At 50.2% G+C, this 26,922-nt stretch overlaps 1 protein-coding gene across 3 annotated transcripts in view; it reads right to left on the bottom strand.

Moving 5' to 3' along the window:
- Positions 1-26,922, bottom strand: part of SYMPK (symplekin scaffold protein) — a 1,074,905-nt gene that overhangs the window by 818,233 nt on the left and 229,750 nt on the right. For all 3 annotated transcript variants that reach the window (XM_086938396.1, XM_086938395.1, XM_086938397.1), the window contains 2 exons: positions 5,439-5,678; positions 4,445-4,596 (listed from right to left, as the gene is read on the bottom strand). In XM_086938396.1, coding sequence (XP_086794522.1) covers positions 4,445-4,596; positions 5,439-5,678 — 392 coding nt within the window. The remainder of the gene's footprint in view (positions 1-4,444; positions 4,597-5,438; positions 5,679-26,922) is intronic.

The following is a 26,922-nucleotide window of genomic DNA, read 5'->3' as shown; positions in this document are numbered from 1 at the left end:
GCTCTTTCCAGAACGGGCAGTAAAAGGGTTTTAAATAAGGCTTCTATTTTACCCAGCAAGCCATCATCACTATTAAAACACGTAGGACAGGGATCTGAAGACCCAAAAGGGATGTTGGGAGGACGCAGGGAATCATTTGAAACCAAGACAGGGAGTGGATTAGAAGTGGCTTCGGGAATAGTGGTTGGCTGGGATAAGCCATTTGTTTTTGGGATCTTGGTGACACCTCCCCTCTGGCGTCACTTACGTCTTTTCCTCTTGCGCGATGGGTTTCTCGTAGAGTCCTCATCGAAGGATGAATCCGGCAGAGATTGACTAGCCAGAAGCACACTATCCTCAGCCCCACTACCGTGTGAATTACCAGGGTTTGTATCAAGACATGACATCACAGACTTCGGGAGGCAAGTCAAATGGAATCACCGGTCGCTGCTCAATCTCCATGCATGTAGGTGGAGGCTGGGCTGGTTCGGGTGGAGAACCGTCCCCTGCTGCTGCGACAGAAGATCCTCCAGCAGAGGCAGTCGGATCGGGGGATCCAGGCTCATACTGAGTAGCTTGGAATAACTAACTCTTCGAGCCCAGTCCTGGGCCACAAGGATGACTTGGGCCCGGTCGTGCCTGATCTTCTTCAGCACTCTGGGCAGAAGTGGTATAGGCGGAGAGGCATACAACAGACCGCAACTCCACTCGAAACGAAAAGCGTTGCCGAGCAAGTACCGCCTTGGAAATTCCAACACGCAGAACTGATGACATTGCGCGTTCTTTTTGGTGGTGAACAGATCTAACCAAGGCTCTCCCCACTGTTGAAAGAGACCTTGCACCACCTCCGAGTGAAGACGCCATTGGCGCTCCATCAGACACCGGGGGCAGAGTTCGTCCGCCCTGGTGTTCAAAGAACCTGCCAGGTGTTGACCGTAAAGGATATGCTGTGACGTTCCAGCCATTTCCAGAGGCGCAGAGCCTCTTGCCAGAGTGTGTACAATGCATGCTTAACACTACCCTCTGATAAAGCCTTACTGCTCACCCACACTACCACAAATAGAGAGTAAGGTATTATCTACTTTTACCTCTGTAAGCCTTTGGTGATCTACAGGACTCTGTGCACACTATACCCTACTTTGGTATAGTATATATAGAGCCAGCTTCCTACAACGACCACTTGCTTTTGTCGAACTACTCCAAAACTCTCCCTGGTCAAAAGATACCATAGCCATGGGATGAATCTTTGTGAGATTGCCAGCATTGGTGACTGGATCGGTCCTTCCAATCAGGTACTGATCGGAGTGAACCAGTGGCTGGGTCACTTTGGCGACACTAGCACCAGTATCTCTCAAGGCCTCTATTCTGTTATTGTTTTTACAGCTAGGGTCTCCAGTTTGGTGCTCTAATGACCTACAAACATGGCACCAAGCCTTCTGGGATCCCAGTTCGTCCCCTGGTACCCACCCTTTGGCGGTGAAGAGTATCTGGGCCCACCCTCCTAAGCAGATTTTTGGGGACCTGAAGAAGGCTCATTTTTTAGGATTACCCTCTTTCCCTTGGAGGGGGGGGGGGCTTTTTGGACTCTTTCTTTTAGTCTCCCCCAACAGTGGTAGTTTTGGTCACCCTTGTCTTGACCCAATGGTCTGCCTTCCTCCCCAATTCTGGAGGAGAAAGTTCGCCCAGTTCTACCAGAAAATGTATGTAGTTTTTCTTGGAGACAAATACTTAAAATGTGCTCCTTCATTATCAAATTATACACCCTTCAACGGTATGTACATTGTTACCATCTAAACAACCTCTTAAGTGTTTTCACTGAGTAGTCTACAAAATCTACCCAGGTCTGGCTCTGGGTTTTTGGAGCCTCCCTGAATCTGATCCTATACTCCTCAGTACTAAATTCAAAGCCCGCTATCAGGGTACTATTCTTAAGGTCATAGGAAGTAGTAGCTTTCTCACTGAGTGACGAGTCTATCCCTGCACTTTCCTGAGAACATTTCCCACAACGTAGCACTCCACAACTTCCTGTGGAAATGTCTACAAAGACATTCTCTCTCAAATGTAATGGAACACCAAGTGATAGATTCTACCAGCTCCCCATTTATTATTTTGCTGCCACCAATATCGAGTGCTAGGCCCATCTCAGCTCTTCCTTTTTCTATGGCCAAGATTTAAGCCTCTAAGGTTATCCTCTTGGCCAGTTTCTGAAGATGTGCATCTTCAGTATCTAAACAGTAGGAACCCAAAATACTGGATTCGGAGACCTAGCTTGTGTGATGGTCACTGATCAGATTTTGGCAGAATAGACCAATGAGAAAGAAAAATTTCTTTCTAGTGTCCCCTCACTCACCAGGGTTTCCCCACGGTGACATGCTTCATCATTGCACGCACCAATAAGGTGCAAATCGGACACCATATACTCGGATGTGAGGTGTGAAAAATGTGTGACACCCTTTCTTCCTAAGAAAGGGCTAGTTTGCCACTAACCATGTGTCATTCTTTTTACAGAAACAACAAAACAGTACAAACGTATGTATAAAACGCATGTTCTAGAATTAACAGCGTTATATGTTTTTTATTGATTCAATTCGCACACCCCAAATAGGGGCTCATAGGAGTGGAAAATACAGGGCTGGTCCCTGTATGGTCCTGATGAAAAGCTTTGGGGAGCTTGAAACATGTCGACCGAACACGGATTTAATCCTCATTATAGGTTAAATTGCAGTGTAACACCCCATTTTAATATACCAACCTAGGAGCTTAATAAACTTGTTGAGGCCCACTAGCACGGTATTTTTAATCACTCACACCCACTCCACCACTATCTCACTCACACCACACATAGTCTTTCACAACTAAGTGCTCCTACGTAATTCGCAAGTCGCAGCACGCCCCTTTTCGTAGAGAACTGGGCTGGCCCCAATGATGATGAATGTCACCGTGGGGAAACCAGGGTGAGTGAGGGGACACTAGAAATAATTTTTTCTTTCTCATTGGTCTATTCTGACAAAATCTGATCAGTGACCATCACACAAGCTAGGTCTCCGAATCCAGTATTTTGGGATCCTACTGTTTTGTTACGTTCTTTGGAGGCCGACCTAGCCTTTGATTTCCTCCTTATCCCTCCTATTTTGCATTCATCTTCAGTATCTACCTCATCTGGGATACTACTGGGGTCACTCGCAGTGGTATTACTATCCAAGAGGTTAGTGATGGAGTCAGTGTTCTACTCCCCCCACTACCTGGTAATCATCATTCTCTTCCCCATTGGGGGAAGTAAGACTTGCCATGGAAATTGACATTCTCTACCGGCAACTGCTGGACATGGGTTTTCGTAGCCATGGCAAATCTCCATTCTTTTCACAGTTCTTTGAGTAGGGTCACTCTCAGATGTGCATGGGGGCAGGTTGAGCACCTGGCTGGTCCCTGGAGTTTCAGTCATGGTTTTTAAAGTAGTTGGGGTCTTAATAAAGACTTACAAAAATGCTAAGGACTACTAAGGCCTAACATTAGTTTAAATTAAGTTGGAAACAAAATCGAAAATTGAAAAAATATATTGTAACTAAAGACAATTTTGGATTTCCTCTTGTGAACTCTATTATTGATCAAGTGGTACAACAAATGTCAAGTCTTGTACCCACCGCTGCACCACCAAAGTAGGACGCTGGCTCTGTATATGGTATACCACTAGTTTGAAACACCGTGCACAGAGTCCAGAGATTCTCCTAGCAGTGTACTGGGCTCAATGCAAACCCAAAGTGCTTTATTTGAAGTAGTTTGGGCAAGCAGCCTTACACCTAACACACAGGAGTATAAGACATTTGTCGTTTGCACAATGACCAATAATTGACAATTCAAAAAGGAGATCCACACCAATTTTATAAATATAAGCTTTGCACAAGATTTATTTTAAGATCAAGATCTTTGCAAAAAGGTACGGACGTATTTAAATAGGAATTCTTTTCAAATTCAAAAGTGGACACTTAGTGCAATATTCTGTCTCTGCAATGTTAATTTCTGTCCAGGCCTTAAAACAGATCTATTAAATAGCAGGGGTTGCCAGAAGGGGTGCAGTAGTCCATGGAAGAGTAAATAATTAAAGGTACAAATGTTCGATTTTTTCTAAAGCAAAGACCAGACCTCGGAAGGACCTCCATTCATATGACATACAGCAGAAATGCGACATGTAGCGTTCAGGGGAGGGAGAGTAAAGTTCATTCCATCACTGCCTGAAGTCTGGGTTTTTTCAAATGATGTGATCATGCTAGTAAATGAAAACCATTATAACGCCTTCACACCATCGCAGCTTGAAGATCGGAAATGATTCAAACATTTGAATCTACAAACATTCCGACACTAAAGGAAAAAACAATTACATTAATTATAATCACCCATCAATTGAGGGGAATTAACATGTTTTTGGATACTTAATTGTTGCAAAAAGGAATTGCAGCCTAGAACCCACCAGATTTGCTACATTCTCTGGTGTCAGTAGAGGCTGCAGGAAGTCAGCAGTGATATCTGTCTCAGTTTGGACGCTTGGAGCCGAGGGTTTTGAAGCTGGTGCAATTATAGTCTCAATGTCTTTATCTTCATCATCCTCCACAAGAGGGGTTTCTGCAAAATCAGGGAAAATAAGGACACACAAATATTAAGAGGGGACGCTTTGTAATTCAGAGAGCTTCAAGATAGATGTATAGCTTTCAATTTTTCACTGCCACTATTTTGCAAGATTTAAATTCCTTTAGGTTCTATCACTGATTTTCCCAAAGACAAAATAATGAACACCAAGTGTGTCAATATCAGAGTCACTGCACAAGCACAAAGCTCCACAGATACATGACATTTCACTTCAACAAAGAAAATTAGCAAATTTGTTTCAGTAAAATTCATCTAAATGGTCTGAATTCATCTTCCAAATCAAGATGTCACAAAAGCAGGAGATTCTGATGAAGATCATACACAAGAAGAGTGACCATTTACAGGCTGGATCACAACGAAACTAGCAGTGCTGAGAGAAAACATGGTAAATTGGGCAAAAAAGGCAATAAAAAATGCACCACTGCACTACCTGCCATTAGCCCAGTCCTTCGTGACCACTGGATGGACACCATGCAGAAAATAATATGGTGGAAGAGCAGGTACAGAAACTTCTCTTGGTGTATTTTCAAAGTCAAAGTAAAGTTTGTAAGACTGCTACCACTGCAGTGTTTTGAGGTATTTTATATGAGCCATTTCTTGAGAAAAGAGACTAATTCAACATATGCAACACACACACACAAATTACTTGTTAAATCACTAAACCCCACACAGCCGATCTGACCACTGCCTTGATTTCTTAAGACTATGCCAAAAAAATATGAATCTCCTGCCCCTCTTCCCCCCAAAATATCAAATTGTCTGCTCTTTTCATTTTAAAGACCCTCTAAGTTGTAGTTGCTGCAACAGCTTTGTCTTACCGATTTTGATCTTCTTCTGCCCTTGCTCAGCATCTTCCCGCTGACGTTTTCTGAACTCTTTCAGGTTAGGCATGTTACGTGCAATCTCTTGCTGCTGTGTGCCTAGATCCAGAAGCAGAGTGGTAATCTGGGCCTGGAACTCTACAGAGGATGGGTGTTTAAGAACGCTCAACAGGTGCAACTTGAGGTTTTTCCTCACGGAGCTCACTTGAGATTTGGCCAAAGTTGGAGGTAGGTTTGCTGTGACAGAAAAAAAAAAAAAGTAATGCAGGCAGTGTCAAAAGATGTACATGGCAGAGGTTTCTCACTAAAACCTGTAGTCAAAGAATGGCATGGACAACTACAAGTTCATACAACAAGACTACATCATTTTAGACCTGTAATCAAATATGACAGTATTACACAACTTTTCAGTCCTTTAAAAATACTTTGAAGGCAATACACTACCTCCTGCACAATAATTCATCCTTCCAAAGGACTACGGAAAAAAGCAGAAGCAACAGTTTCTCAGGATCTGACTGGCACCAGGCTCCAACAATATGTGATCAAATTAGGTCTATCACACCACTCACATTTTGGTGCTTATAAAAAGCTACATTACGATTTTTGGCGTACCTACAATGAGTAGGAGCCATAGTGTGCAGATAGATACAAGATATCAACAGATATCTAAAATCACATGAATGCCTTCCTATTTTAACAACAGGATACGCAAAGATTTTGAAGGTATTGCGCTCAGTGTCCATGAAAATAGTTACTGCTCTTGTTCAAATCACAGTAAAAGTAGACTCAACTAGTCATTCTGTCAGAAAGGATATAAAAATTAGCCCTTGATTTTGCCAGTGCAAACACATCTGCCTCTCCAAATAAGCAAAAGAGAACCAATTGCTGCCTGCAGGGGGGATATGCCACCAAGACATCTGCCTAGTCTAACCTACAACTAGTTCCGGGACAAAAAGCATTTTCAGGTTTTTGGCGTGTGCTAAATACGTGGTAGATACTCCCTCTTATGTATTTTATGGATCAATAAAGTGACTGAGAAGTTCATGACTGCAGAAAGAGAATTCCACAATAAGGTTAAGATCTCAGAGGTGGCTTGGAATATTGCCTTCCTTAAATATGGCATGTTTATCTATAGTGTTTCAGTCCAATGCCTACCGTAAAACATTCAGGAAAGAATTAAGTTTCCTGTCCTCAAGATCAGAGTGCCATAAAGAGATACAACCAGAAACACAAAGGTTAAGGCTTACCAATGTTTCTCAACACTTTATGATCAACTGTTGTGAGTAGTTCACGTAAACGGGCAGTAAAAAAAACAAAAAAAACTGTGCCCAGTCAGTAATGGAAATAAAGTTGGGGATCGTTGTCAGTGCCAAAATAAGAAGGCCTTTATTGTGGAACTAGAAAGCATGTAACAACATTAATATTAAGACATTTTAAGGATACACAGGTAATTTAACAATTACCAAACCTAAAGAAAAAATTATTTGAATTTTGTGTCTTGTTCATGTATCCAGAAAATTCAACATGTTCTGAAATCCTTCCATTTCTCCAAAGAATTAATTACAGCCAGTCTACCTTCTACATTGCAATTTAGAAATCCTTGGTATGAGAAAAGGACTCTTTTGACATGGTTAGCCTCCACTTTTTGCCTGGTATTAGATGGGGTTTTAATTGTAGTGTACCAGGTTGCCTGAGCCAGTGCTTCTGCCCTAAAACATATCCACCATTGGTACTTCTCCCCCATGAAAGTCTCTAGTAAGTGGTGTACTGGGTACCTAGGATCGGGAAGCTGAAGAGGTTCACCTGGGACCCACCATGCTATTGCCCTTGTAGCTTGTAAGCCCTTGTGAGGGGAAAAACGACAAAGTCAACATGGCATCCTGTCTGGGTCCCATGCCAGCCAGTACTGCCTGTAGGTATAGGTAAGGCATCCCTCTAGCAGGCCTTACTGCCCTAAGGCAGGGTACACAGGGTACAACCCTTCCGTAGGTGATCAAGGATAGTACGTGCGAAAATTTTCCCCGCCGCGTCCAATAAGGCTATTTGCCGGTAGTTTCCAGGGTGTGATCTAAGGCCCTTTTTGTAAAGAGGAATTAAAATACTCCCCGACCAAGATGGAGGGATCTTCCCATTGGTGTAGCAAAAATTAAATAGTGGGGCTAAAGAGGAGGCCACATAAAAGGCTCCTTTTTGATTACCAATATGGGATTTCGTCAGGGCCCATTGCTCCGGAGGATCTCATTTTTTTAATAGCCCCGACCAAATCATTGATGGAATGGACATAGTTGTACACTGAAACTGGCGAATGATTCAGTGCCACAAAATCAAATCCACAGGAATGGAATTTGCAGAATATAATTCCAGCAAATAAAGTTTACATTCCTCTTCATTTATGGGTATTGGGCGAGATTTCACCCTAGTGCCACAGCAGTCGGTGATTATTTCCCAATACCCTTTGGAGATTTTTTGAGGCTGCCTCTTTTAGCTGTGTCCATGCGCCATCTTCCTTAATTTGCCTTAGGGAGCATTTTTTCCGCTGTCTTTTTCTCTTTAGCAAGTTTATTAAATTACTTCGCTCATGCGAGAAATGCCGGAATTGAGCCCTCACTAATTTATTTATTTCCCTGTTTAAGGTAAGCAGAGGATTAAAATGTGATCTCCAATTAATAGGAGCATGGGTTGATTCGCCAGATTTAGCCAGGAGGCCAATGGTATGGGAGAAGGCTTCAAGTATATATCTGGTTGGGAAAAGTCACACTCGGCCGGTTCTAAGAGCTGTTGATCTCTTATTAATGTCGATAAGAACGCTTTTAATTTAGGGATCGCTTGAAAATTCCAGTGGATTCTGCCATTTGCTACGTTAAACCCTACTGTATCACCTTGAAGTTCCAGGGACCTACCTTGTCACGGATGAAATCAAATTTAAAGCTAATTAGCGTGTGATCACTAAAAACATTTCCCAGGGCTTCCATATTTATAAGTTTATGAAAGAAATTTGCTGAAACAATTAGATAATCCGAGATTGATCTCCCAGTAGGCTCCTTATGAGTGTAGTTTGCTGGAATATCTTTCCCCAACCTCCCGTTAGCAATTATAAGATCTAAGCTTCTCAGACCTTCTAGTAGTATAGCTTCTCTTTTGTCTGTCCTACAATTGTTCGGAAATTGAGAAGTGGGAATATTTAGGGCTTTGTTGTTTTCGGTGTTCACAAATACCCTTAAACTGTGAGATGAGACTTTAATTTCAAATGTATTTTATTGATTTTGAAAGCAGAAGTAGGTATCGCGCTACAATGCAAATGTATCAGGCACACAAAGCAGGCGAGACAGACTGGCACGTCTTCTCTGTACATTGAATTGTAGATGGGATGAATATGCCACATTAGCGGTTTGATACCAAGAACGCAAATGATGGACATTGTAAGAGAACAAAACTGGAACAAAACCCAAAAGTCCCCCCCCCCTCTCCCCCTCCCTTCCTTCCTCCCCCCCTCCCAACCAGTGTGCTGTATGCAGGAAGTAAGTTCAAAGTCGATCAAATAGGGGATGTTGCGATCAATCATGAGACCCCTGGGTTTCACTTGTAGCTTCAGTAAGGCGCAGTATTCGAAGGTATTTGGGGCATGTTATTTCATTAAATTCCTTGGACAAAAGGGATATCAACGGAAGCCAGACCTTCTGAAATGTAGCGGTGGTATGCGTGAGGGTGGCTTGGATGCGTTCCATCCCCAAGGTGAACCAGAGTTTGTTTAGCCAGCCCACGTGTGTGGGCTTGGTGGTCGAGCCCCAAAGCGATAAGACGTGCTGCGTAGCTGCACGTCTGTAAAGCGCTCTGATATCTGCAAAGATCTTGTTCGCGCTATATAAAACTTTGAAATAAATAAATAAATACCCATTTGGCGGCCCGAATAGATTTCAAGGGAAAGGTGAGTGCATTGGGCAGGCCTAGGATAGTGTAGGCAGGGCATCTCGGGATTTAGGTGTCAAAGGTGGAGTCAATGTCATCGAGGACCGCTTCCCAGTATCCCCGGACCTCGCAGCAATCCCAAAGGATGTGGGTGAGCGTGCCAGGCTCCCCACAGCCCCTCCAACATAATTCGCTGCGGGACGGGTTCACTCTGTGAAGCCGGACCGGTGTGAGGTGCCAGTACATTGCTAGTTTCACCGCTGCTTCTCTACCTGTCGTGTTGCGCGTGGTATGTGAGGCCCTGTAGTATATATAACTCCATTCTGTAGATGTTAGTGTCCTACCAAGTTCAGCCTCCCAACGTTTCTGACCCGCTGTTTTACCTGAGGTGGGTGGGGGTGTAAGCATTTTGTATATGTCTGAGATAAGATGCCCATGCGTCTCTTTTGTCAGCAGCCATTTCTCGAAAGCTGTCAGTGGGCGGCCTACTAGGATGGTGATGGCTGGGTTGGTGAGCCAGTGCCGGAGTTGGAAATATTGGAAAAGGTAAGGGTCTATGATCTCGTAGCCCTGTCTAATGTCCTAGAGGGGAAGAAAGCCCTGTGTGTCAAAGAGGTCACCGGCACATCGGCAGGCGGTGCCCCGCCATTGCAAGAAGGCATGAGGATCATTTCCCGGTGGGAAGTCCGGGTTGCCCAGGATTAGGGTAAATGGGGAAGGAAAGGTGGTTAGGCCCTTCTTGACGGCGACCATGTCCCAGACCTTCATAACGGTGCGGGTGATAAGTGAGTTAGATATGTATCACGGCCGGTGCTTTCGGGGAAGGAAAGGAAAGGAATCCTCAAAAGGGACGTCTGAGCCATAGCCCTATCTTGGAAGAGCCATCTTTTTTCGGATTCTGGCCTGTACCATTCCATCAGATATCTGAGTTGAGCAGCTTGAAAATATTGCAGTAGATTGGGGACTCAGAGGCTCCCGTCATTCATGCTCCTGTGCGGTGCGTCAGCTGTTTATGTAAGCGTGCTCGCTTCCCTTCCCAGATGAAATGATGGAGGGCAGCTTGTAGGTCTGAGATGGCGCCTGCATGGGGGCGCAACCGGGAGGGTCTGAAAGAGGTATAACATTTTAGGTAGGATTGACATTTTATCGCGGCAACTCTTCCCAAGAGGGAGAGGGGTTGTTTAGAACAGCGCGCAAGGTCCGCCCGGATCTGGGTTGTGAGGGTTTTGTAATTGAGAGTTATTGTCGACTCTGTCGAGGAGGTGAGAGTAATCCCCAAGTACGGGAGTTTTGCGGCCAACTGGAGATCAGTCCCAAATGTAGAGGCAGACTCATTGGGGTGGGCGTTTTCGCCCAGGGGTAATATCAGGGATTTTCCCCTGTTAATGCGGACACCCGAGATTGCCCTGAAGGAGTCTAACTCCTCCAAAAAGGCGGGCACCGATCAGTCCGGGTGGTCGAGAGCGACTATGATGTCGTCAGCATAGAGGCTGATTGTGTGTGGTTCTCGGCCGAAGGTGATACCTCGGATGTCAGGGTTATCCCGGATCTTCTGCGCTAAGGGCTCTATGTAAAGGGCAAATAGTTAGGGGGAGAGGGGCACCCTTGTCTTGTGCCCCGCTGGATTTCAAACGGGTCCGATCGAAGACAACCCAGCCGGACCCGAGCTTGGGGGCGGTGGTAGCAGCAGGCGACCCATGATTGGAAGCGGTTTCCTATTCAAAACCACGTCAGGACTTTTTGGAGGTAGGACCAATCGACACAGTCAAACGCTTTCTCAGCGTCAATGGCTACCAGTGCGGCATCTCAGTTCTGAAAGTGGGCCTTGTCTATCAGGTGGAGCACCCTTTTGGTGTTATCACTGCATTGACGATTAGGCACGAAGCCCGATTGGTCAGGCTCCAAGATCCCAGGAAGGCATGGGCCAAGGCGCGCGGCTAAAATTCCGGTAAAGAGTTTCAGGTCTAGATTCAGCAGTTAGATTGGGCGGAATGCAGAGCATTGTGTGGTTTTCTTGCCAGGTTTAGGTAGCACCACCACTTCGGCCGCCAACATATCGGGGGGGATGGAGCCCGGGTCGTCAAAGAAATTGAAGAGCCGGGTGAGGACAGGAGCTAGCAGCTGGCTAAAGGTTTTGTAAAAGCCGGCCGAGAAGCCATCAGGTCCCGGAGATTTAAGCGGGCGAAGGAGAGGTCAGGGGTCGCCTTTTGGCCTACACCTTCCTGAAATAGCCGTCGTCACTTCCTCTAGGCGGATGGGGGCATCCAGAGCATCTGCACCAGCCTGAGAAAGTTTGGTGATTGCCGCCGAATTCAAATAGGTGTCGACCCCTCTGAGGGGCACCGCCTCGGCCCTGTATAGTGAGGCGTAATACGTCCGGAATGCCTCCGCAATCTGAGTTTCCTCAGTGAGGACAGCGCCAGATTCGTCTGTAAGGCCGGAGATTTTTGAGCGTTGGGTTTTGGCCTTCAAAGCGCTGGCAAGCAAGTGTCCGGTCTTGTTACCCCCGACGTAATATATGTGTCTAAGACGGAGCGCAGCGAATTCTGCCCCGCCAGTGTCCAGGCTTGCCAGTTGGGCCCTGGCCGCTTTCAACTGTCTCCAGACCCGTGGAGCGCAAGTGCAGCTGTGTACCCTCTCCAATTCAGCAACTTGAGCAGGGAGATCGTCTCTCTTCGCTCTCCGGTCTTTGGCCTCTGCTGCGGCGATTGCGAGGAGTTCGCCGCGGGCTACTGATTTCAGGGCCCCCATAAAGCCGACAGTGATATCTATGGTGTGTCGTTGATAGTCAAGTAGTCGACAATACATTTGTGGAGCCTTTTGGTAACTTCCGGTCTTTGCAAGAGGGCTTCGCGGAGGCGCCACGATCCCCGGGGAAGGGAAGACACAGGAATGTTGAGCGATAGCTCCACTGCATCATGGTCTGAATGCGCCGCAGGCACTATACAAACCTCTTTAAGTGTAGTTAGCAGTTCGGAGGATCCTAAGTAGTGATCTAGCCTGGCGTAGGTACGGTGTACGCGAGAATAAAAGGTAAAGTGCGTTGCATTAGGGTGTGTGGCCCTCCAGAGGTCCACCAGGCCCCTCTCTCGCAGCCATTCTATTCCAGCCGCCGTGATGGCGCCAGTGTCCCCATAATGATGCCCTGACCTGTCTTTGTCCGTGTCCATGACCAAGTTGAGGTCTCCCCCGATGAGCAAGAGCGTGTTAGATGGCTGAAGGGACTCAAACTGCGCTTTTCAAAAAAACCTCCTGCCCTGTGTTCGGGGCGTAGATGGAGTCTATCGTCAGATACCTGCCGACTATCAGGAAGGTGTAGGCCAAAAGGCGACCCCTGACCTCTCCTGCCCCCCACCTTTCCCCGGAAGTGCTTGGACACTAAGATGGCCACCCCAGCCTTTTTCGTTGGAAGGGAGGAAAAGAATTGCTGGGGGAAGGCACGGGAGCGCATTCTATGCCAGTCTTTGGGCAGAAGGTGGGTTTCCTGTAATAAACATATGTCAGCACCGGAGTTTTCTAGGTAGGAAATTATGGCTCTCCTCTTGATAGGATTGTTCAACCCTTTCACGTTAAGGGTCAGTACTTTCAAAGTAGGATCAGCCATAATAAGGAGAGTAAGCAGGGTAGCGCAAGGTGAAGGTGCGTGTATCTGGCGGATAAGAGTGCAGCGGACTAGTCAGTATGAGGGAGTTCCTTGGCATCTCGGCCCTCGAGGGAGGCATGCATGAAGTGTTTTGTGCGAGTAGACACATATTTGGAAATGTGCGGAGGGATAAGCGGAACGATGGGGGACAAGTATGAAACATAGCAAAATCATCGCTAACAATTCCCTTTCGGCATACTGGTTCCCACCCGCTAACCCCCCTCCACCCCCCCTCTAACCCCCCCTCCACCCCCCCCCACCCACTCCCCCCCCCCCCAAACAACCAAACTGTCAAACCATTTATTCAAAGGCAAAACCCAGTGTCTCAGATCCGGACGGTCATCCCTCCCCATCCAACTCCCAACCCCCAAACCAAAAAAGAGTATAGTCCCAGTTCTGTCAGTTCACACAGGGCCGTGGCAAAGTTTCTTACAAGGGTCATATCCGATGGCGGCCATCCCAGCTCCCCACCCGATATCCCCCCACCGCACAAGCAAAGTGTGTGCTGTGAGCTATCTCCCTAACAAAAATATAGATCATTCAGAGGAAGAGGTCTCTTTGGCCACCTCCGCCACCGCTGTCGCCCGCTCTTGCGGGATGAAGGCGTCGGCTTTCAAGCGGTGTGAAGGGGATCGCCTTCGGCCCACCGTCTGCCAGCCTCCCTTAGAGGGCCCCTGCGACGTTTTCACTGTTGGCACATCGTCTTCTTGGTCAATTCCTAGAAGGGTACAGGTGTCTTTAAGTGATCTCATTTGATGTAAAGTTCCGTTCCATTTAAATATCAGTCTGAACGGATGCCCCAGGAGTAAGGGATTTCTTGTCGCAGCAGGAAGTCTGTCGCTATTTTAAATTCTTTTCGTTTTTGTAATGTAATGGCTGATAGGTCTTGGTACAGGGCGGCAGGATTACCTTGAATTGAAGAGGCTGTGCTCGTCGGGCCTCCCGGAGAATCCGCTCTTTTAGCGGGAAGTCAGGGAAAAAGGCCAAGATGTCCGGTGGCGAGGCAGAGGCGCGCCGGGGCAGCCCAACTATGTGCGCTCTGTCAATACGGATGGCAAAGTCCGCTGGCTACCCCAAAATGTTCCTGAATAGGGTTTGCAGGTATCCCGCTTTCTGAGGGACCCCCCCGGACCCGTATGTTGTTGCGACGGGAACGGTTTTCAAGGTCCTCTGCGTGGGCCTGAAGGTCTAGCCGCAGGTCCGTGAGTCGCAGGACCTCTTGTTGGAGCTGCTCGATTTCATCGCTTCTGGTCTGGTCAGCTTCTTCGATGGCAACCACTCGTTCTCCAAGCCCATCCACGTCCCGCCGAAGCTCTCGGACCTCACCCGCCACTCCCTGCTATAGGGAGTTGAAGTCGTCCCTGAGGGAGTTAAACAATGTCTCTAGGAAGGATCTGGTGCACAAGTTACTACTTGTGTAACAATATATCTGTAAGAGACATTAGTTAGTGATAGATTCCTTACCTCAGAATATCCCCAGGTGTCAGACTGGAACCGGAAACTTTTGCGTAGCAGTACCCTTGCGCGTCGGTAGGCGTCGTCTGCGGCTCCGCGTCCGTCGTCGGCGTCGTGGGCGCCGTGATGACGTCGGAGTACTTAGACGCTGCCTCCGCGTGCTGACATCAGTTCTTAGCCACAGCTTTTCCGCGCCAGAAGCGCAGAGCCATGACAAAAACCAACACTGGTGCCATGAAACTAGGGCCCTGAAAGAGGATGACCTTAACCCTAGATATCGGTTCGCAGAACGGGGAGGATGGGTGGGTCGGTAAGGAATCTATCACTAACTAATATCTCTTACAGATATATCGTTACACAAGTAGTAACTTGTGCATCTGAAAGAGACACGTTCGTGATAAATGCCTTACCTTAGAATAGATACCTCAGCAATACCATCCCCGTGGTGGTGGGTCTGCGAACCAATAATCACACCAGAAAGTCCTGGAGACGGAACGGCCAAAGTAGCCGTCCCTCCGGACTGGACTGTCCAGGCAATAGTGTCTTGCAAACGTGTGCAGCGAGGCCCATGTAGCCGCCTGGCAAATGTCCTGCAAGGGCACACTTCGGCCCAAGGCAGTTGTAGTGGCCGTGGCTCGAGTGGAGTGAGCCCTCCGCCCAACAGGGGGTTCCTTCTTAGCCAAGGAGTAACACGCCTGGATGCACAAGATAATCCACCGGGAGATGGTCCGCTTGTGCACCGCTTTCCCTTTCTTAGCGCCCGCGTACCCAACAAAGAGTTGATCATCCACCCGGAACTGTTGTGTGCGATTCAGATAAAATGAGAGCGCACGTTTTGGGTCCAGACGATGGAGTCGCTCCTCCTCTCTCGAGGGGTGCGGAGGCGGAAAGAAGGTGGGCAACGTGATAGATTGCCCAATGTGGAAGGCCGTGACTACCTTGGGTAGGAAGGAGGGCCTTGTCCGTAACACAACCTTGTCCGGATGGACTGAAAGGAAAGGAGGCTTACAGGATAGAGCCTGGAGCTCACTCACTCTCCTGGCAGAGGTGATGGCTACCAGGAAGGCAGTCTTCTAAGAAAGAAGGCGAAGAGGACAGTTGTGAAGTGGCTCAAAGGGAGCGCACATCAGAAACGTAAGAACTAGGTTCAAGTCCCACTAAGGCATCACGAAGGGAACAGGGGGGAACGTATGAGTGATGCCCTTCAGGAATCTATTAACGATAGGGGACTTGAACAAAGAAGGTTGGTCAGGCAGCCTCAGAAAGGCTGAAAGAGCTGAAAGATAGCCCTTGACAGTGCCCAGAGCAGAGCCCTGCTGGGCAAGGGAAAGAAGAAAGAGGAGAACCTCAGAAAGAGGGGCAATGAGGGGATCCACAGCCTTTGCTGTGCACCATGCCACAAATCTGTTCCCCCTGAAGGCGTATACAGACTTTGTGGAGGGACGCCTGGCTGCCAGAATGATGTTGCAAACTTCAGGAGGCAAGTCAAATGGCCTCAACTGTCGCCGCTCAATCTCCAAGCATGGAGGTGGAGACTGGACAGGTTCGGGTGGAGGACCGTCCCCTGCTGCTGCGACAGAAGGTCCTCCTGAAGAGGCAGACGAACCGGGGGATCGACTGACATACTGAGGAGCTCGGGATACCAGTACCTTCGTGCCCAGTCCGGAGCCACAAGGATGACTTGTGCCCGGTCGCGATTGATCTTCTTCAGCACTCTGGGCAGAAGTGGAATAGGCGGAAAGGCATACAACAGACCGCAGCTCCACTCGCGTCGAAAAGCGTCTCCGAGCGAGTGCGGCCTTGGAAATTCCACGTTCTCTTCGGTGGCGAACAGATCTAACCAAGGCTCTCCCCATCGCAGAAAGAGGCCTTGCGCCACGTCCGAGTTCAGACGCCATTCGTGATCCATCGAGCACCGATGGCTGAGTTTGTCCGCCCTGGCGTTCAGAGAACCTGCCAGGTGTTGAACCATCAGAGTCACGCCCTGATGTTCCAGCCATTGCCAGAGGCGTAGAGCCTCCTGGCAAAGGGTCCACGACCCCACTCCGCCCTGTTTGTTGCAGTACCACATGGCGGTGGTGTTGTCCGTGAACACTTGCACTGCACTCCCTCGGACAGACGGGAGGAATGCCTTCAGTGCCAGACGAATCGCCCGCAGCTCCAACAGATTGATATGGTGCCGGGACTCCGCCGGAGACCAGAGTCCTCTGATCTCCGCCTCTCCCAAGTGGCCTTCCCGGCCCTGCAACTACGTGCTCCGGTTGGGGAAGGGAGAGGGATCTGCCGTTGACCCAATCTCGGTCTGTGAGCCACCACTGCAGCTGTCTCGCAGTGCCCTCCGAGATCAGGACATGGTTGGACAGGTTGCCCTGATGCTGTGCCCACTGAAACGTCAGGTCCCACTGCAGAGCCCGCATCCGCCACCGTGCGTGATGCACCAGAAGGATGCAGGAGGCCATCAGCCCAGAAGCCGCAGCGTCAACCTGACCGAAACTCGGGATAAAGGCCTGAAGATCGGAATCAGAGCCTGTGTATCCCGAACCAGCTGTTTGGGCGGGTAACCCCGAAACTGCGCCGCGTCGAGAACCGCTCCGATGAAAAGGAGCCTCTGAGAGGGGCACAGGTGTGACTTCGGCACATTGATGGAAAATCCCAGCTGGTCCAGGAGATCCGCCGTAGTCTGGAGGTGGCCGACGACTGTCTGGGGCGAGCCCGCCTTAAACAACCAGTCGTCTAGGTAGGGGGAAGACTGACACCCCTAACCTGCGCAGATGAGCTGCGACCACCGCCATCACCTTCGTGAACACCCGTGGGGCGCTGGTAAGGCCGAAGGGGAGCACGGTAAACTAAAAGTGCTCGTGGCCTACCGTGAACCGCAGGTAACGCCGGCGGGCCGGCAAGACGGGGATGTGGAAATACGCGTCCTGCAAGTCCATCGCTACCATCCAGTCTCCTGGGTCTAGGGCAGCTAAGACCTGAGCCAGTGTCAGCATTTTGAACTTCTCCTTCCGGAGGAAGCCGTTGACGTTCCTCAGATCCAAGATAGGGCGTAGGCCCCCTTTTCCCTTCTTGGGTACCAGGAAGTAGTGGGAGTAGCAACCACGTCCTACTTCTGGCTCAGAAACGCGCTCGATGGCCCCCTTGGCCAAGAGGGCCAAAACTTCCTCCTGCAGGAGACGCAAGTGATCCCCCGATACGCGGTGGTGTTGCGGTGGCATGGCTTGAGGGGTCGTCTCGAAGGGGAGGGAGTAGCCCCTTCGGACGATCTTCAGCACCCACCTGTCCGAAGTGACAGTGCGCCAGTGAGAGAGGTGATGGCGAACCCTGCCTCCCACTGGCGTCACATGGGCCGAAAAGCACGGACTAGGAGGGTTTAGAGGTGGATGCCGCGGGGGCAGGTGTGGACTGACTCCGCCTGGGTCCCCGACCGCCTCCACGGCGGTTTCCACGGCCGCCGCCGCGCTGGACGACAGTTTGCGGCGAGTGGCTGGCGGCACGTGTGGGGGCGTCCCTTTCCTGGCCACGAAAGAAGCAAAAGGCACCCGTTTGCTGGCGCGGGGCCGAGAGGCCCAAGGACTTGGCCGTAGCCCTGGAGTCCTTAAAGTGCTCAAGCGCGTGGTCTGCCTTGTCGCCAAAGAGGCCACGGCCATCGAACGGCATGTCCATAAGAGTGTTTTGGACGTCTGCCGAAAAATTGCCGGATCTCAGCCAGGCGTGGCGTCTTACCGCCACAGTCGAAGCCATCGCTCTGCCCAGCGAGTCAGTAGTATCCAGCCCACACCTGATGGAATACTTGGCTGCGTCCCGGCCCTCCACAAGGGCTTGGCCGAGTTTGGCCCGTACCTCCAACGGACACTCTGGCAGCACTTCCACCACCGTCTCCCACAGAGAGTGGGTGTAGCGGCCCAAGAGGCATGCGGTGTTGGAAGACCGCAGTCCCAAACTAAGGGACGAGAAGATCTTCTTGCCATAGTTCTCGTACCTCTTGGATTCCCTGTCCGGCGGGGCCGTCGGGAATGCGGTCTGGGAATTAGAGGCCTGGATGACCAGACTCTCGGGGGTGGGGTGGGAGGACAGGAAACACGGGTCACCCGGAGCCGGGCGGTGGCGTCTGGCCACGTTCCCTTTCTACGGGCGAACCCGTAGCGGGCCTGGACCAAATGCCCAAAAGAACGCCCGTCAAGGCCTCATTAAACGGCAGCAGAGGCTCCATGGAGCATGACTGCGGCTTAAGGACCTCAGTGAGGAGGTTAGTCCTCACCGCCGCGACAGGGAGCTCAAGGCCCAAGGCCTTGGCAGCCCTCGTCAACACCACACCATAGGTAGCTCCCTCCTCCGAAGCCACGGTAGGAGGAAAGACAAATCCAGTGTCTGGAGAGGTGTCCAGGCCACTGGCCTCCCCAAGGTCTCCTGCCCAGTCCATATTAGACTGACACTCCTTGGTCAGAGGGTCCTCAGACCCTCCCAATCCTCCTCATCCCTCATCTCCCTAGATTCAGGGTCGTAATTGCATGAGGTCGGCTCGTAGAAGCAAAAATCTCCAAACGACGTAGAGAGCGGCCCCGACGGCAGAACCGAATGAAAGGAGGCATCGAGGACGGCGCCGGACGGGACACCACACGGACCAACGCCGGGGGGGTCGTAAGGTCCACCGTTGACAAACCAGAGCCCGATGAAGGTCCAGCGGCACCCTGCGGCGCCGGGCCCGAAGGCGCCGACGGCGCCGGTGCCGCTGGACCCTGCGGCGCCGGGCCCGAGGGCACCGGCGGTGTCAGGATCGTGGGGCCCTGCGGCGCCGGGCCCGAAGGCGCCGGCGGCATCGGGGCCGAAGCACCCAACGGCGTCGGGGTCGAAGCCCCCGACCCACTAGGGCCCACAGACGGGTTCGCTGGGCCCGAAGGCGCCGCGGAGCCCGTCGGAGGAGAAAGGGACCTCATGGCCATGAGGAAACGCTCAATCTCCTCCGGCGTCGCGTTCAGCCCAGGGACCGGAGGGTATGGGGCCGGACGCGGCGCCCGCGACTCCCGAGGAGCCGCGTGGGCGGTGTCACCTGAACCCCCGGCCGCATTGCGCGAGCGTCGGGGGAGTCAGAAGAGCGATGATGCCTCTTCGACTTCTTATGCTTCTTACCTGACGACTTGGACCCGGAGGAGTGGTGCCGACTCGCGGAGCTGTGATGGCTCCGTCCCGCGACCTGTCCCTCGACCTCCCGTGGGACCGGGACCTCACACGGCGCGGGGCAGACTGCCGGAGTTCGAGCCGCCTGCGGGACCGCTCCCGCTTGGCCTTCCTCAAAAGGGCCCGACAGTCGGAGCAGGCCTCATCGTCATGGTCGACGCCCAAACACGTCAGGCACAGGCAGTGGGGATCCGTGACCGACATGGTACGGTCGCACTCGTCGCAATGCTTGAATCCGGGCATCCCTACGGCACCGTCGGAGTCGTACAGACTTCGAAAATGGATCAAAAGATCACCAAAAACTCAGTCAAAAATTGACTAGGGTAGCTGCTCTTTCCAGATCTGCGCACGAGGAGGCGGCGTCTAAGTACTCCCACGACATCATGGCGCCCCCGACGACGGACGCGGAGCCGCAGACGACGTCTACAGACGCGCAAGGGTACTGCTACGCAAAAGTTTCCGGATCCAGTCTGACGCCTGGGGATATTCTAAGGTAAAGAATCTATCACTAACGTGTCTCTTTCAGATGATGGGTATTTGGCCATCGGATAGTTCCGGCAAAATTTTCGTGGTCACAGGGGAGAGCGGATTCTTGCTGGGCTTAGGTTGGGTCTTGGCCAGCATTTCGGGGCGCGTCTGGGGCCCCTTTTTCCCCTGAGGCCTGCCATGTTGTGATTAGCCGCCGAGATGGCCCGGACGGCGATCTTTAGGGGTCGTCAGCAAGCGCAGAGGTCTGGCAGTTCAAGATGAAGGCAGATTGCGCTATCAAAGAGTCAGCACGCCCGCTGTTCCATTCGGGGTCCTGATGAGGGACGGGCGGCCTATCTCTGCGCCGCCAGAGGGCTGTGCGCTGTCTCTCCTGGCCGTATCTGGCTAGTCTTCGTGGGGCAGGCAGCGGATTCAGCAACACCAGGTGCAACCATGCAGCAGGTGATTATTCGTGTATCTCAACCCAGGGCCCGGGGACCCCATGGGGCAGACAGCAGTAGCAGGTCTGGTGCGCTGCGGGGTGGGCTTCCCCCTCTAGGCAGCCGCACTCTCAGGCGTCTCCTCGGCAGCTGCCCTCGCAATGCAGCCAAGACAAATGTGCCCAGACCTTCAATAGCCGGATTGGGAAGCATGTCGTCCAGTCCCTTATCCGCTGACACCGCTTGGCCCGTAGGCCCTGCCGGTCATTCCCCTCGCCGGGAGCTCGATTGTGCCCCCCGAGCCCCCCCCCCCCCCCCCCACGGCACCCGCTTTCACTCTCACCTCTTTTGTCGGCCGGCACTTGGGCCGCCCTCCACCGCGGTCCCGGTCCTCCGACCCCTCTCACCACTCCCGCAGGTCGACCCCGGGTCCCGGGGAGACCCGCAGGAGTAGCGGCACTGTTCTCTTCTCTGGGCCTGCAGTCAAATGTGGTGTTCCTTTTCAGGCACAGTCTGTTGCGGGGATAGAGTGTCGTCTCCAGCAGCTGGCGGGTGCCGCCCCCACACCACAGGGGCGGGCCGGCAAGGCCGCGCAGGAGGCCGCGAGTGCTCGTTCAGAAGGTCCGAAGCCAGGGTCTCAATTTTCGCGGTTCCCGGCCGGCCCGCCCTTCACCACCGGCCGGGTCGCGGCGACGGGGTTCAGCACCGCTCAAGGGTCTTGTCCCCAGGGCCAAGGGAAGGGGGCTGTAACCGCAGGCTCCGCAGATAATGAGCTGGATTTGGTGCTGAGTAGGGCAGGGGCAGGAGCGCCCAGGCCGGTCAGCACCTCGAGGCGGCCGCCATTACAGGGCCGCGGTTGAGGCCCCCCTGTTGTCTGAAGCCTCCTCCGGGGCGTGCAGGCTAAGCGACGGGTCCCCGGGGTCACAGCTGTGCTCCGCTCTCGACTCCCGTAATTCTATGCTCTAGGGAGATCAGGCGGCGCAGTTTGGTGCTTTTTAGGAGGAATCGGGCAGGGAGCTCCGGAGACCTGCGTCCGATCAAGCCGCCATCTTAGACACGCCCCCCTGAGATGAGACTTTAGAGTTGAAATCTCCAACTAATAATAAAGACCTGCAATCTTCGATTCCAGGATAGAGGATATAAAGAAGAAAATATCTTTTAATAGGTGAGAAGAGGATGAGTCAGGAGGTAAGTATGCATTTATAATCAACACAGAGTCCAAAGGAACCTGACCGACCTTATAATACAATTTAACTGCCTGGGTTAGATTAGAGTGGTACAAAAGGGGGTGGTGATGGACTGAGCATCTGAACCAATCAAACACTCACACCCAGTCAAGAGATCTGGGTTTAATCCATCACTGTTCCTTAGCCCACTCTGCCACCCCAGTTCAGACATGGCCATATGCAAATCAGTCTGACCCTTTGCCTCATGGGAACAGTCCAGCCCGAACTGCCAAGCCATGCCTTCCCTGGACCGGAAACAAGCTTCGAGGACCGGTTTCTGGCATTTCAGCCGTCTTCAGCCCGGCTTGCTTGAATCCAGTGGCAAAGTGAGCAAGGGACTCACGTCTGAGCATACCCTGCCAACTTATGGCGGACAAGGTGGTACAAAAGGGGGTGGTGATGGACGGAGCATCTGAACGAATCAAACACTCACACCCAGTCAAGAGATCTGGGTTTAATCCCTCACCATTCTTTAGCCCACTCTGCCACCCCAGTTCAGACATGGCCATATATAAATCAGTCTGACCCTCATGGGAACAGTCCAGCCCGAACTGCCAAGCCATGCCTTCCCTGGACTGGAAACAAGAGGCGTGAGAATTTTTTTCAAAGAACCAACTGAGACTTGCAATTAACAGTATTGCAACACCACCTTTGGTGTGACCTCTATTCACTTGGAGCGCTGGCCGGCTTAGCACAATATAATATTCCGTGAGCCAGTTCTTAGTTATCCAAGTTTCTTGGAGACACATTTTGTCGGCTTTCTGCTCTTTGAGGAATAAAAGTTTGTTCATATTTGAGCTAAGGCCGGCTGCGTTCCAAGATATCACATTATTAGAAACAGAAATCTGCTTCAAAAGGTCCTGATAAAGGCCAATGGGCCCACAGGGGGACATATGGCCGAAACATGTTGACCAGATCACCTGATGCAAAGGACTGGTAATACGGCTGAACAACATCTCTCCTTTTTTTATTTTTTTTTATTTTTGGAAGACCTTTATTGATAGAAATTCGCACATACATCCCAACAAGGAGCCCGAGGGCTCGCAGATACAGTACATTTCAACACAAGAATGCGTAAAGGATCTATTACAGAGACACTGAGGTCTGATTTTCAAAGTTTTTTCTGAAGGATAGACAGGATCAGGATATCGTAGAACAACGAGTTGGTTCCGGCCTCGTAGAATCAGGATAGACAAATATACAATATAATAAGTTGCCAGAATCGCTGCTTACCACAAGCAAAGGAAATGTCTAAACCCAGAAAAGAAAGAAAAAGAATAGAAGGCCCATAGAACCAAAAAGAAATAAACATGAAAAGATCTTTTTGTTACTTGCAGTTCATAAATTGTAATCCTAATATAGCACAGTGAGCAACAAAAGACGTGAATCCTACACCTTGTAACCCTCACTGCATTATGTAGCACATCCTGTACAATGATTTACACACATTTGATTTATTGTTAAAGTGTAATGTGAATATGTGATGGAAAGTTCTTAGACACCCTACATTGGGATCAGTAGCTCTATAAAAGAAATAAAACAAAATAGTGGTATTCAAATTGCTATTTTTGTAAATACTGGGACAGACCGAAACATCTGACATTCTTACATTGCATGCTTATTTCTTACATACAGGGACTGACCAAAATCAAAAGCATGATTCTCAAGTACTTTTGACGAAATAACAAGCTGTGAGCCTTTGCTTTCCCTCCATTGATGGGAGGTTTAGAAAACGTGCAGACACTGCTGAATGTGTCCCAGTGTCCGAAAATTACACCGGGACAAGTTCAGCATATTTCAGTGGGGCCCAACTTCTTAGTAGGGTGGACAGCGTCCACCCTGTGAAAAAAGTGGGTAGACTACGTCTCTCCGCGTGTACTCCTGACTTATCCCCGGTACTCAATGCTAGTGTAGGAAAGGACTTCCTTTTGTATGATCACCCCTCCCAAGTTCCTTGGCTAGTACTGCTATTTTTTTGACTCTGCAGAGCACTGGGCCCTGCTGTTCAGGACCTAGTGCATGTGCTCTGACCTCAAAAATACACGTACAATTAGCTAACACCCGATTGGCTCATTTAATCTATTGAAACATCCCTGAAATATGGTACCAGAGGTTCCTTGGGCTAGTAAGTTCAATGCCAATAGTGGTCTGCTGTACTTTACTGTGTCACCACTGCAGTGCCAAGGAGAAAACACAACTCTAGGCCTACCACTGGAGCTTCCTCAGGCCGCCTTAAAATTGCTGACGTGACAGAGCAACAAAAAGAAATTGGCAGGTCAAATAACTCCTTAATAATAATAAGCCACCCCTGGGTAGAGTCTTTGTAGCCCGCCAGGCAGAGTGCTTAATATTGAAAAGTACATGCTTCTCTAGTGTTTAACATGCCCAGACAGTGAAAGAAGCTGGCTCGGTATATGGTATACCACTATGTGGATATGCCGTGCAGAGTCCAGAGATTCCCCAGAAGAGTAGAGGGCACAATGTAAACTCAAAGTGTTCTATTAGTGGTAGTGTGGGTGAGCAGCCGTAGGCCTAACACAAAAGTGTATAAGACATTTATTGTACACACATGGACCAATGACTGTCAACTCAAAAAAGAGATCCACACCAATATTATGAAAAATAAGCTTTGTTTAAGTTTTAAGACCAAGATCTTTGCAAAAAGGTACGCATGTTTTTCAGGAAAAATACTTTAGTCTTCCTAAAGTAGATACTTAGTGCAATGTTTTCATGTGGAGGAAAACAACAATGCGGTTTCACGGGTAAGTACCCAACTTACAGATCCAGTCTTTGGGATTTAAGATCAGCAGAGGGCAGGGGTCAGGTAAATGCAGTCTGCACCACCAGCGGCAATGTGGCGTCCGGGTGAAGAAATCAAATTTGGATAGGCCCAATGCGTTACAATGGAGACTGAGGGTGCTCGAAGCAACACTGCTTGCAGGTAAGTAGATAGGTTGCAGGGGCCAAGTTTGTTAGAGAAAGCATGGGGCACAAGGCAGCACCAAACATACACCACCAGCGTCACAGGGGTGGCCAGGTGTAGGGTGCAAATAAAGCGACAGGAGCCAAATGCTTTTTAATGGAGAAAATCAAACAGGCTGCAGGCGTCACACCGGAGGCTGCAGGAGGGAGACCAGCAACAGAAGAGTTAAGTTAAGGTGTTGAAGCTCGTGGGGACACCGTCGGTTCAGCTCTCCAAGGCCCAGAGGCTTCCAGTGCATGGTTGTCTGACATCAGATTCTTCTTATTGGAGCAGTCTAGGTCGGGGGAGCATCTGGACTCAGTCTGCAGGCATCGTCGTGGAATCCAGGAGGGGTCAGCCAATGCTGGACTTGAGGTTAGAATTGCTGAGGAACCGGTTCTGGAACGGTGGACTTGTGGGTCCGGAGAGCACCAGTGTCCTTTGTGTAGGTTTCTTGGGGACAGATCCGTTGTCCTCAGGAGTCTTGGGTCTTTTTTGAAGGGCAGGCAGCTTTCCTCCGGTTCTGCAGGTCATTGGCTGCAGGGTAGGCCTGGTCTTCTTTAACAGGGTCTTTGAAGCTGGAAACAGGCCGGTAGGGATGGTGCAAAGTCAATAGGCATCTTCAGGCTTCACTACACAGTGTCTACTTCATCCTTCTACTCAGGTCAGCAGGAACTAGTTTCAGTGTCTGATACATTTAGAGGTGTTTTAAGGGAGTAACAGGTAGGGTTAATGGGCACCCCTACTGGGGTGACTACACCCTCAATTATGCCACCATCATGTTGGAGAGGGGATAGTAATAGCCCTGATTGGCGGGGTCCCCCATCTTCATTATGGTGGCGACTAAAAGATGTGCTTCACCTCGCCTCCTACTCTTACTAATTTTTGCCACAGGTTTCCTGCCCAAAGTGGTGGTCTAAACTGGAGGCTGCTATCTGCTGCTAGCAGCAGCAGAGGCTGGGGGTCTCATTAGAAAGGCTGCAGTCATTTGAAAACTCCTTCTTCACCAATGTGCCTATCCTGGAGGAGGAGGTGCAACTCCTCCACCCAGGATGTATTTTGTGTTTCTGGTCGCAGAGAGGGAAGGCTCTCCACCCAGGGGTCCAGAAACATGTCTGTGTGTGGGAGGTTGCCTAAAGTCAGTCAGTGCCCACACAAGGGACTGTAGGTTTTCCAGGGGACACCTCTGAGGTGCCCTCTGATTACATGTTTCAATAAATCCCACACTGGCATCAGTGTGCATTTAATGAGAGGAGAAGCTTGATACCAAACACTGCTGTGTTCAGTGAATCCATAATGGTGCCATGGAAGTCAAGTTTCCAGCCAATGTTCTCTCTATGGCTTCCCTAGCACTTACAATATCGAAGTATAGACTTAAATATTGTTGGTAGTGTACCTTGCCTTAGGGCTGTGAGGCCTGCTAGAGGGGTGATTTACCTATATCTTAGGAAGTGTTAGTTGGCATTGCACACAGGCAGTGTGCCATGTCAATGTTGTCGTTTTGTCTGCACCAAGGCATACATGCTGCAGTTGCAGTCAGCATGGCCTAGGTGAGGGGTACCAAGGGAACCCTTTTCAGTCCCCATCCCCTAGGTACCCAGGTCATTTACTAGGGAATTACAGGGGGTCTGAAGGGTCAATTGTGGAACAATTTGTGGGAAACAACACTGGTGCTGGGAACCTGATCCACCTTCGGGTTTTAACTGACATATTTCACAATAACCAGCGGCATCTTTGCTGAAATCCTCCATTGTGCTCTAGGGCCGTTTCTGACGTAACTTAGCACCTATGCACTCGGATTCCCTGGTTTAGGTATCCTGGTTGCTAGGGTATCCATGAGTGGTTTGACTCTGCAACCATTCGACTTCCATGGGGCTCCTTCAGCATCCGTTGGGAAGGGTCCCTCATCTTTAAAATTGCAACCGCGACTTACCTATTGACTAACATTGATTATGTGGTTGTGTTCCCACTCTGCACATGACCTCCATGGGGTTCCTAGATACTCACCTTGGATGGTTCCTAGGGTCCCCGGCTCTTCTATGTCTTCTGGGTCCATTCTCGACTTAGATCGTGGTTCACATTCCACTATTTTAGTATATAGTTCAGTCTCCCCAAGGAGAACACTGTGTATTCTATGCAATTTACGTTTTCTATTGACAAAGTATTGTGTGTATTGCATTATTGCATTGTATCTCTGGGTAGG

The sequence above is a fragment of the Lissotriton vulgaris genome, chromosome 9 (assembly GCF_964263255.1).
Source record: "Lissotriton vulgaris chromosome 9, aLisVul1.2, whole genome shotgun sequence".
Classification (NCBI taxonomy): Eukaryota; Metazoa; Chordata; class Amphibia; order Caudata; family Salamandridae; genus Lissotriton; species Lissotriton vulgaris.
The sequence above is the reverse complement of the archived record's forward strand: the minus strand, read 5'-3'. Positions and strand labels throughout refer to the sequence as shown.